Below are 12,688 nucleotides of genomic sequence, written 5' to 3' on the forward strand. Positions count from 1 at the left end.
ACTAATCTTGGAGCACCTGGTTGCCGGAGAATCTTCTAGCGCCAGTCATCATTTTGCTTCTTTTCTGCTAAAATTACATTTTCGTTCGTGTTCCTTATAGGCGGTTTTAGCAGAGCGCCACGCCCTGCCTGTTTTTTAAAGGGCAAAATGCGCCATGCCCCTCTAGCAGCGCTCTGCTAAAACAGCCTGCCTCTGACCCCGCCGGGGAAGTCCAGCACCGATGTAGATGCTGGGCTTGCTACCGGCACTAATATCGGTGAGCCCGGCCTGCCCCCCGCTCTGACCTTGCTGGGCCCGGACTGCCCCACGCACTAATGTTGCCTGGATGGCCTGCCCCTGTACTGATGTCAACTGGCTGTCCGACATCTACCTCTGCCTTCCCCGTCCAAGTCCGACAACTACCTCTGCCTTCTCTATACACAATGTAACTCTTAAAATATCTGGATCACTCACCTGTCACAAAAAGTTTTTGAGACTCCCCTGTAGCACCACCTTATGGTTTACAGCTCAAGTGACAACACAATAAATACCTTTCACCAATGTATAAGAATACCACAAAACCACACAGTGTTTTGTCACCATAAGCGAGAGTTTGGCAATCCACAAACTCCCCAGACAAGATAACACAGACTGCAGGATCCATTCTACTAGGTGTAATCTACCGTAACCATCACTTATCAAGAATCAGCACATTTAAAGCACATTTTAATGACTACTATACTAAAACAATAATCCCATCCCGCAGCATACCTCGTTAGTGATGTCAAGTATATCTCCGATTTTAAGCTCCAGCTCATCTTCATTCTGTGGAGTGTAGTCAAAGACAACTTTACATTGTCTCTTTTTGGATTCTGAAATCAAGACAAAATCAGGATGAGAAAGCAGCATCGATCAAACATGTATTTGCAGGGGAAAAAACAAAAGTGATCTAAGAAAGTATTCCTTTACTGCCAATGGCTACAAACACACACTAACAAAGTAGTCCCATACCTTACCAGTCTGCTTCCATTAAATATGTTAATTTCCGATGAGACCCAGGGAAGGTCAAATGCAGTGAGACAAGGGGATGGCGCAGCTAGGGGGTCACGGCACAACGTTCTCCTTTTTAAATTCTAGATTAGCAACCACCTAGGATGCATTATGTCACGGTATAGGAGTTCCCATTAAAGATGGCGGTCATTAGGGCCCTAAATGAATTTTAAAGCTCATTATCTACTGATCGCACCGATACTTACAAATTGTGGACATTTTTATCCTTTATATAAAATCACTGGACATTACACTATAATAAAGGAGGAACTCAGAGCCAAAATAGAGCAGTATGATTGGTAAATTCCGATTAATAAAACCAGGCTAAAAACAGAGTGAAAGGCCCAGGCATTGCTTTAGTACTATATGGATTTATCCAGTGCTACCACGGATGGTGTAATGGCTAGCATTACTGCCTCACACCAAGTTATGGGTTCTGTTCCCACACTGTATATTCTCCCCGTGGTTGTGTGGGTTTCCTCCCACAATCCAAAAATATACTGGTAGGTTATTCCCAACAAAAATTAACCTTAGCGAGCAAGTGTGTGTACATGGGGCAAAAAAGATGGGCCAAGTGGTTCTGATCTGCCATCACATTCCAGGTTTTTATATATGATTATGCAATACCCTGCTGAAAAGGGCGGTTTCGCGCGCTCTTTTTCAGAAGTTGAAAAAAAAAGCTGCCGCAGCAGCATCATAATGCAGTCCCGGGTGCCACCTCCTCAATTCTGATTGGCTGCAGGCAGGTCCTTTTCTACAGGTGGACAAGCCATGCAGAAGCTCGGGGTGCTGTGTCTGCTATCTCCCGACGCTAACGGATGCCCTGTATACGGATCGCAGCAAGATAGCACCTCGGCCTCTGTCTTCAGATCTCTCCAAAGGCTCCGCACTCCGAGTCACAAGTCATCCAGTGACGTCCCGTCCGACTCCCCGCTCTCCACATGCGGCTGCCTGCGTCCTCCTGGGGCCTCCCATGTTTGATGCTGCCATACCTCAAGGATTAACCCCAGCAGCACCCATGTCCCTCTGTTATGCTGAGCTGGGATGGACTGTGAGGAGCACTGGGACCATAATGTAAGTGACACTTTTAAGGGCATTTTTTTAAATGGCACTACTGCGGGCATTGTTGCACGTGTGGGGGGCACTGCTGGGGGCATCATGTGTATAAGCAGGAGTATTGGGAGGCATTATGGGCTGTGTAATAGACATCACGGTGTGCGGCATAATGCACAATGGGCATCACGGTGTGCGGCATAATGCACAATGGGCATCACGGTGTGCGGCATAATGCACAATGGGCATCACGGTGTGCGGCATAATGCACAATGGGCATCACGGTGTGCGGCATAATGCACAATGGGCATCACGGTGTGCGGCATAATGCACAATGGGCATCACGGTGTGCGGCATAATGCACAATGGGCATCACGGTGTGCGGCATAATGCACAATGGGCATCACGGTGTGCGGCATAATGCACAATGGGCATCACGGTGTGTTGCATAATGCACAATGGGCATCACGGTGTGTTGCATAATGCACGTGCACGTGTGTTGCATAATTACATGCGGCGTAATGGGCTGTGCTAGCTTAGTGGCCCTCAGGCTTCATTGATTTTTTTAAAGGTTGAAGACCCCTGCCCTACACCCTAAATCATCTCCCACAGACCAAGAGAGCCACAAATTAATCTCCTTTTTCCCTACTTTAATCACAATCTGTGATCTTCAAATTTAACCTAAAATGTACCTATGTGTGAAATGGGGAACTAGAGGTTACTGTGCTGAACTCACATAAAGAAGAACTGCTTTGTGGCCAGTGTCAGAGCGTAATCTAGGAAATCCAGGCAGGTTTTTGTAATGGTCCACACATGCGTCAAAGAGTTCATGTCCAAACACACAGCTGCATTTCTATATAGTGAGAATATGCAGAACAGGGCACACATTCACCAAATCACATTAATCCATTCACAAATATGTAAGTGATTGTTACATACATCATATACACACACACACACACACACACACACACCACAAGATGATTGGACAGTACAGAAAGACACTGGCACAGCCAAGTCCAAATCCTGGTTGAAAAATGTTCCACTTTAAAGGTGCACTTGATTTGTTGCATGAGGTGCACATTCTCACACCAGAGCCTTTGGCTACAGATCACCAGCTCAGGCACCCGATACAGGAAGTAAATAACTGTACAGCACTGAAACCAATCAGGAAGCTACTTTCACAGAGAATCCAGCCTATCCCTAAGCAAAGGGTGCATAGGATTTCACACAGCAATCGTCAGTGCGTTGGTCACCACAGAAGACAGCTTGCAGAATGTACATACTTTTCTTGAAGGACCTGTTCTGAGGTGGTGGTCCCATTCCAGGAATCCCATACACGCTCATCCTCTGCACTAGACTGGCCACATTTCCAGGTTTTTCCCTTTTAGACACATTCTCTTCCTTTGGTTCAGAATCCTTTGTGATTTCCTACAGAAAGAAAAGAGACCACAAGATTGTAAAATGCGCAATGTATGGAGAACATCAACTGCAAATCGGTACATCGAAATAAGAGGGGGCAAAGATGACCATTTCTTTATAACCACAATGAGCACATTCTATAGCTCAGAGAGATCTTACCCTTACAGAGCATATAGTACATGGGTTACAGAGTCACCCCATGCACCGGGTTATACTCACACTACAGCGAGTAACAATGGAATGTAAATAATGCAGGCCAGCAGGCGAGCACACGTTCTAACAGATTTGCTGCATTAATACTTACACATAATGAGAAAGGTATGCGGAGTTTCAGGGTTTCAAGTTATTTCACTGACTGAGTGTTCTATTAAATGTGAGTCCGGGGCTTTTCAACTGCAATCCTCAAACAGTCACGTCTTCAGGATTTAGGACTTGACAAAAAGCAGGGAACCTCCGATAACCACACACCACTGGGATTGGTCCAGGGCGGTTTGCTTGGCATCATCTATGGAAGTGCAATGGTTGAAGGTCTTGAGGGGGGGGGGGGATCTGTTTAGCCTTGCGTTCTTTGGTGCATCACGTGCTATTACCTGTGTTATTTAGGCATCGGCAGTACTATTTTTTCTAGAAAAACTGGACCTGGAACTCCGGGTCTTGGGATGGTTCATTTAAATAAAAGATATATATTGTATTTAAAAACAAAGGCACTCACAGGTGACTTTAAAATAAAACTTATCTTATGGAAAGTACATTTTGGCCGAGAAGAGGTTCAGGAGCCCAGTTGCTGATGAGGTCATATTTAATTAGAGGTTCAGGAACATAGGGGTAGATGTATTAAGCAGTGATAATGGAGAAGTGATAAACGGTCTAGTACTTTATCACCGGCCAATCAGCTCCTGTTAAGTTACAGGCTGGGTTTAAAAAGGAACAGTCAGGAGCTGGCCGGTGATAAAGCACCAGGCAATTTATCACTTCTCCATACATCTACCCCTGTGTTCCTGCTGAAATATAGCATTGGTATGTTATTCCTTTAGGCTCCAATCTGCAGGCATGTGCCAACCACTTTAATTGCGGTCTTTTAATATAGGATTCACTTGTGGGCAGGTCTTGGCATAGTTTCCGGATGTTTTTATTTCTCCAGCTGTCTGATAGGTTTGTAAGCACCTCATTTGGAAATGTACCAAGCAAGACTATCTTCCCTAAGTGTCTGTCCACCAGACCGGACAAATCATCTAGTGCAGTGCTGGCTAACCTTGACACTCCAGCTGTTGTTGAATTACACATCCCAGCATGCCCTGCATCAGATTCAGCATGGCCAAATAGTAAAACTGTAGCAGGGCATGCTGGGATGTGTAGTTCAATAACAGCTGGAGTTAGCCATCACTGATCTAGTGTGTACCCAGCTTTATGGAGGAGGTGGAAACATGTGAAACAAGTTTCTCCCTTTCATATTATCAAGTCATAATAGAACATTAGTTAGGGTGTAATTACTATGCGTAATTATAGCATTTGCCGCTTTACTGCATTATACAAACCCTTGAAGGAAAACAAACAGAAATCTGCTATATTTTAATGATACCGAAGCTTCCTGCAATGCCCGGGGATGATTACAGACTGCAGCTTGGCCACATGGAAATACAGACACAGGCACAGCACGGGACAGGACCTGGAGGCCCCAGCGAGCAAATAATGCTGGCCACGCGGTAACACCTGGTCCATGTAGCTCTATGCTGCTAGTATAAACAGTTCTGATTGGACGTCACCCACTAGGATTACTAAACAAATCTGAATAGAACCCCGAATGTTCTACAGTTCCGTTATGAATAGTGGGATTCTGTGCACGCATTTACTGGAGAGAGATATAGAACCAACCAATCAGCTCCTGTCATTTGTCAAACACAGACTGCTAAGCGGCAGTTACAAGCGGATTGGTGGGTACTTCATCTCACTATGGTACAGTAAATCCGGTAGGGATCTGGGAGAGTGAGAACAGTGACTGGTTGCAATGGGTAGCGTATAACACCGCTTACATACAGAATAGGCAGAACTGGAGTGGTGAATCGCTGTGTATAGTGTCTATGCTGAGGGTGCAGTGCAGTGGGTGCCGGACGGGTTCCCGACAGTCATTTACCCGACGTCAGGATCCCGACTGTCAAATCACCGACAGCCGGGTGCCCGACGGCCACCCGCTATTTTCCCTCGTGGGGGTCCACGACCCCCATAGAGGGAGAATAGAATAGGTGGCTCGCGCAGCGAGCCACCGTGCCCGCAGTGCGGCGAGCCCGCAAGGGGCTTTTTTGCGCTCGCCATGCTGTCTGACTCCGGACAGTCGGGATCCCGACGTCGGGATAATGACTGTCGGGATAATGACTGTCGGGATAATGACTGTCGGGATAATGACTGTCGGGATAATGACTGTCGGAGTCACATACCACACCCCAGTGCAGTATCCCAAGTTACAAAGAACAGTGGGTACTTGTGTATTTTGGCGGCGCCCATCGCATCGCATACCATAACGCATACGATGGTATGCGATGCGATATCGTACGATAGTGCACGATGGCATACAATTTTGAAATTGTATGCCATTGTACATGGCATACGATGCCATACGATGCGATGCGATTAAACATTGTATAAGCACCCTAATGGGTGCTTATACAATGTTAAGCACCCAAATGGGTGCTTACAATGTTAAATGCACCCCCACGCCACCCCCCCTTCTATAAACGTGAACCCGAAGAGTGGCGAGCGCAGCGAGCCCACGAGGGGCGGCGGTACGCGTCCTACGACCTTTTCATACCCTCACTATCCACGTCGGCGTGGAGTTGAGAATAGAATAGTGTGGCGAGCGCAGCGAGCCCCGCGAGGGGACGCGGATACCTATGAAGGGACGCGTTTACCTGTGAAGGTATCCGCGTCCGCTCGCCACGCTTCGGGCTCGGTGGCTCGCTGCGCTCGCCACACTATTCTATTCTCAACTCCACGCCGATGTGGATAGTGGGGGTATGAAAAGGTCGTAGGACGCGTACCGCCGCCCCTCGCGGGCTCGCTGCGCTCGCCACGCTTCGGGTTCATGTTTATAGTGGGGGGGTGGCGTGGGGGTGCATTTAACATTGTAAGCACCCATTTGGGTGCTCAAAAGCACCCTTTAGGGTATTGTAAGCACCCATTTGGGTGCTCAAAAGCACCCTTTAGGGTGCTTATACGATTTTTTGATCGTATAGGGGGTCAAAATCGCGTCGCATCGTATGCCATCGGGTGCATGGCATGCGATGCGATCTGTTCGTCGTACGACGGACATCGGGGGCGCCGCCAAAATACACAAGTACCGAACAGTGTACTGCCCCTTTTACACAGAGGCAAAAACACAGATTTTTTCCCTCGTGGACCCACGTCAGCGTTGGTGTAAAAGGGGTCAACCCAGATCCATTTACATTGGAATCCTACCCAGGTCCTGACCAGGGTGAAGTGCTAAAATGGATACCAGAAGCAGCAAAAGACAGCAGCCAGGAAGGACGTCCCGTCCTTGAGCGGACAGCGCACACAGGCTCCGGGCACCCCTGCTACCTGGCGCTCTACAGGTGGACTTGCCACAGCCCTATCCCACACTAGGAAGCAGCGGGGGGCACATAGGAGATGCTGCACTTTTATACCGCTATGTGTGCTTGAGCACTGAATAAAAACTTTTTGAAAAAATATTTTTCGAAATGAACAATCCAATATTTTTCAATGCTAACTTGTCATGTCTTTTCATTGTTATTTTAAATCACATTGAGGGAAGGTTGGCTGGCAGTTTATCAGACCTAAAATTTACCATTTTTGATGTCATCCATATGGAAAGCAGTGCTGACACAGGTGCAGATGCGGGTCCGACCTGGCTCACAGTGCTGTGTATGAAGCTGGGTCCGACCCTGCAAAGTCCCGTGTTCAAAGACCAGGGATTTTGGTGTAAAAAGGAGTACAAGAGGCACATGGACTAATTAGCACAGGGGCATTAAAACTGTAGAAGCTCATTGTAACGGCTACCAAAATGGCCAATCACAAGCTAAGATGGAAGAGTAAGAAGTTTCCTCCTTAGTAGTAGTACGTTTATTTATAAGGCGCCGCAAAGTGTCCGCAGCGCCGTACATAGCAAACAAAACAAAAAAAATTACAAGGTAACGTACAGGGTGTGTTGAAAAATACAGTATAAATAGGGGTATAGCTGGTAGAACTAAAATCAGCATCAGTTCTGAAGTAGGTGTCGAAATTGTCGAGGAGACTGAAGATGAAGTAGAGGAAGGGAAGAACAGGACAGGAGCACAGGTGAGGTAAAGAGGTAGGGTGAGTACGTGAGGAAGGAGGACCCTACTCATAAAAGTTAACATACTAAAAATAGGTGGGTGGACGAACGAAAAACAATAGGATAAGTAGGAACGGAGGGGAACGGAGGCAGGATAGGAGGATCAAAAGAGGTTAGGAGGAGGGATAGGCTAGTCGAAAAAAGTGGGTTTTGAGGGAGCGCTTGAAGGAGGTAAGGGAATCAGAAAGCCTGATGGGTGGTGAGAGGTTGTTCCAGTGCAGGGGGGCAGCGCGAGAGAAGTCTTGGACACGGGAGTGGGAGGAGGTGATTAGGTGAGAGGTCAGGCGGCGGTCGGCGGTGGAGCGAAGAGGACTGGAGGGAGTGTGGATAGAGATCAGTGAAGAGAGGTAGGGAGCGGTGGAGGAGGAGAGAGCCTTGTAGGTGGTGGTGAGGACTCCTTACGCAATATACTTCCCTAGAAATAATGGTCTATCAATAGAAAGCAGATGGGGATTTCATACTTCTAGTTGAACGTCTCTCCATATTTACATGGAGAGCAGACAATGCCTGGATAGGGTGGTGCCAGGTCTTCCTAGTAGTATAGTATAATAGTGACATTTAAAGCCTATAAAATGCAGGGATGCGATGACAAAGTGTTGCACCTGCACAGGTGTCAGACCCGACCAATCTATCGCGGATTGAAGGATCACAGATCAGTACATGCAGCACTGGGAGATCATTATCACACACATAACTCTCATATGTAATCGGTACAGTGGATTTGTCAAATAGAACGTCAAAAACTAAAAAACATTTACATTTCCTGACAGCTATGCAAAAAAAAAAAAAAAGTGAACACTAAAAAGTTTTTATAAGAGAACAAGCCTATATAAACTGGGACGTAGCATCCGACCGTCTCCAAAACAGAAGAAACGTGTTGCAATTCTGATTATAGAAAAGGACTGTTCCGTACACACATTCCATAACTGCTAGGCATCTGAAACAGCCAAACATTCTGATAAGCAGATGCCCACCCCGAGTTACACAGAACAGGAATACCGATTATAAAAAGAGGAGGAAAGCCAGATCCCATTCTCCGACAGGCGCCATTTGTAAAGCAGGCCATACACTAGTGCGATACGGCCACTTTTCATTAGATTCCGTTGGATCGGGCTGAGAAGTTGGATAAAAAAAGTGGCAAATCGTATGCAATTTGTCTCCAATTCCGATCTGCGGTCCTTCGCGCATCTCGTCAGAGATCCTGGTGTGCGGCATGTAAGAATGGGATTGCATATGCTAGATCATACGCAAAAGGACCACATATGACATATCGTATGCGATCCAGCTGCAAGATTACTTGCCGGGGTATCGCATGTGATTCTAGCATACAATACTTTGGCCTTGCCCCAGCAACAAGTATATGGTGGTGCCCAAGAGCCAGAGAGATTACTGTAGACAAAAGATTGGGGTTTGCTTCATCTAGATAAGATAAGATAAGATAATTTATTGTCATTGTAAAAAGAACAACCAATATAGTTGCCAGCACAACGAAATTCCAATCTTAGTCTCAGAGAAATACATCAGAAGACAACAGTGTTAACAGTTTAGGTTAAAATCACACACTGCGGTAGGGAAAAAGCTATTTTTCAGACGAGAGGTTCTAGCTTTTATACTCCTCAATCGTCTATTTGATGGTAAAAAGGAAAAGGCATAATTGTAAGGGTGATGTTGATCTCGCATAATGCTTTCCCTCTTTTGTCTACAATTTTTTACGAAAATATCTGAGATGGTAGACAAATCGCAACCAATAATGGTTTCAGCAGTATGTACTACTCTGGTTAGTTTCTTCAAATCCTTAGTTAAACTATTTCCAAACCATACTATGATGCAATAAGATAAAATGCTTTCAATAACACAGCTATAAAATCTGACTAAGTTTTCCTGGGAAAAATTAGCTGCCCTCAATCTCCTCAAAAAGAAAAGACGCTGTTGGGCTTTTTTGGCTATCAACCCAATATGAGAGGTCCACGATAGGTCCTCAGAGATCATAGTCCCCAGTAACTTGAACTCCTTCACACGTTCTACCTCCAAATTGTCGATGAACAGTGGTTCTACTACAGTTTTCCTCTCCCTCCTGAAATCGATGATTATTTCTTTAGTTTTTGCCTGATTCAACAGAAGGTTGTTTTCCTTACTCCAGCTAACCAGAGTCTGAACCTCATCTCTATATGCGGATTCCTCGCCATTTGAGATGAGTCCCACTATTGTGGTATCATCCGCAAATTTAATAATTAAATTAGAGTCAGATCGCGAGTGACAGTCGTGCGTAAACAAAGAGAATAAAAGTGGACTCAGCACACAACCCTGAGGGGCACCTGTGCTCAGTCTCTGCACCGATGACTCACACCCCCCCAATTTAACATATTGGGGCCGGTCTAACAAGAAATCTAGAATCCAGCTACATAATCTCGGAGGAAAGCTCAAATTCAACAATTTAGTCACTAAAATGTTAGGTATTATAGTATTAAAAGCAGAACTATAATCAATAAACAACACCCTAACATAAGAATTTGATTTTTCCAAGTGTGAGAGCGAGGGGTAGATTACCGACAGTAGTGCGTCCTCAGTGGATCTTTTGGGTTTATATGCAAACTGATTATTATCAAAACCCGGAGGCAAAAGCTTTTTAATGTGCGCCATAACCAGCCTCTCGAAGCACTTCATAATCAGCGAGATCTACTAACCTAGCAAGTAAAACTTAATCCTTCCACAAAACAGATTGATGCATCCTGTCTATACAATGGTTGGCCCCAGCGAAAAGAGATGTAGTCAGTATCCAATTTAGACAAGCAGAGACTCAGCATCTCAATATAACACTAAAACAATATTTGATGAAAAACTGGCACTAATGGGAAGCAGCTATGTTAATCCTCTGGAGACCATCCACTTCTCCAAAAATATAGACAATCGGGTAAATAAATATTAGGCTAACCAGACGGTAGTGCTGTGCAGGCTGGCGCACTATCCACCAGCGTCCTACACGGAGACCGGGACCTTACTGTGAACCTTCCACTACAGCGTCTGCAGCGCTGGTGGACGGAACTTTCATCCCGATTTCTTGTAAATAAATTGTTCGCACCTACACCTGGGGCATTGGAGAATCCTTTGAAAGAAACAGTTATGGGCATGCGAGGCTGAAGGCTAATGTAGGTGTACCCACATCCATACCGCATTTTGATGAGCTAGAGAGAAGTTTTAAAAGATACCTTTTGGTGTACTCGAGAAGGGATTTTAAAGTAAGTGTCTGTCTTGGAAGGGGAGGATCATTTAACGGTTGAGTTAAAGAAACTGCTATGTGAACTCGAGACAGGATTGAAAAGTAAGTGTGGTTCCACTGACCCACTAAGGAGTTACACCTGTCTTAAGCTGGGTACACATATGTACAATTTCATTTTTCTTGCGACCGTTCGATCGACCGAATACACGTTCGGCCGTCCAAAACATACGACCGTTCTGCGCGTACACATATGTACAATTTTACTTGCGACGTCCGATGTACTCCCGTCCAAACAATCACAAGAAGAAGTATATGAGAGACCCTGTAACCCTTTGCCTGCTGTTTTAACTAATGTGTGTTTAATGCCTCACTGCCCAACACTTTAGAGGCATCACTTTAAGACATTAATCAATGTTGAAGTTTTAATAGTGTGTTATGGTGCCCTGCAAAGAGCTTCCAGCACACTCTATTAAAACTTCAACATTGATTAATGTCTTAAAGTGATGCCTCTAAAGTGTTGGGCAGTGAGGCATTAAACACACATTAGTTAAAACAGCAGGCAAAGGGTTACAGGGTCTCTCATAATGCAGCATACCACCGTGCTTTGTCAAACTGTCAAGCATATCGATCGAACGTGCGTACACACTTCACTTTTGTTCCGATATGGAGCCGTCCTGTCGGATGAAATATTAAGCAGCAAAGAACCTTCAACCGACCAACCGTGGACGGCCAAGAGCGTTTTTGGCCGTTTATCGATCACACAGCAGCAATTGGGACAGCGTACACACCTATACAATCGAACGGCCGTTTGCCCCTAGATTGGAAGAACAGCCCGACGATTGTATATATGTGTACCTAGCTTTAGAGTGTCCAGTTCACAAGAAAGTTCTGAAATTAGCGCTGGTTATCCTAATATTTATTTACTCAGCATCTCAAGCCATGCAATCGGCACACGGAGCAGATTCAGGAAAGTTTAGACAAGCTGCATCCTCCACACCTCCTGGTCACTCATCATGGACCGGAGCCTACATGGCAGACGGCAGAGACTGGAGACACCGCGTTCAACCTTGAACAGCTGGAGATTAGACTCTCACTTTGCACAATTCTGCTGGATGCAGGGATTCCAGAGTGGTCTTAAAAAGGGAAGATGTTTATCGCTCAATAGTGTTAAAAAGATCTTCCCTTTTGTAAATATTGGAGCAGATGTATTAAGCTTTAACAAGAGATAAATGCAAGGGTGATAAGGAGAGATAAACGTCCAGCCAATCACCTGCTAACTGCCATGTTACAGCCTCTGTTTGAAAAAAAAGTCAGTAAGGAGCTGATTGGCTGGATGTTTATGATGTTTATCTCTCCTTATCACAGTTGCATTTATCTCTGGTTAAGGCTTAAGGTGCCCACACACTAGAACGATTTTTTGGCCGATTGACCGATTTCCGATAAATCGTCCGATATATCATCCGATGTTTACAGATAATCGGACAAAAATCGGCCGATTTTTGTCCGATGCGCGCTCCCGTGGATCTTTTGCTAAATCTTCTGATCTTACTTGCTGCACGAAAGATCAGAAGATTCAACAAAAGATCCATTGGAACGCACACGGGATCTTAAGAAAAATCTTT

At 45.4% G+C, this 12,688-nt stretch overlaps 1 protein-coding gene across 2 annotated transcripts in view; it reads right to left on the reverse strand.

The window, feature by feature from the left end:
- The window catches only part of CD2AP (CD2 associated protein), a 77,058-nt gene that overhangs the window by 33,783 nt on the left and 30,587 nt on the right, over window positions 1-12,688 (reverse strand). For both annotated transcript variants that reach the window (XR_014471853.1, XM_083178661.1), the window contains exons 3-4: window positions 3,369-3,513; window positions 751-851 (exon numbers count right to left, since the gene is read on the reverse strand). Coding sequence is in view for 1 of the 2 variants with exons in the window: in XM_083178661.1 (XP_083034787.1) it covers window positions 751-851; window positions 3,369-3,513 (246 nt within the window). In the remaining variant the exon portion in view is untranslated. The remainder of the gene's footprint in view (window positions 1-750; window positions 852-3,368; window positions 3,514-12,688) is intronic.

This window comes from Crinia signifera, chromosome 3 (genome assembly GCF_055691185.1).
Source record: "Crinia signifera chromosome 3, ASM5569118v1, whole genome shotgun sequence".
Taxonomy (NCBI): Eukaryota; Metazoa; Chordata; class Amphibia; order Anura; family Myobatrachidae; genus Crinia; species Crinia signifera.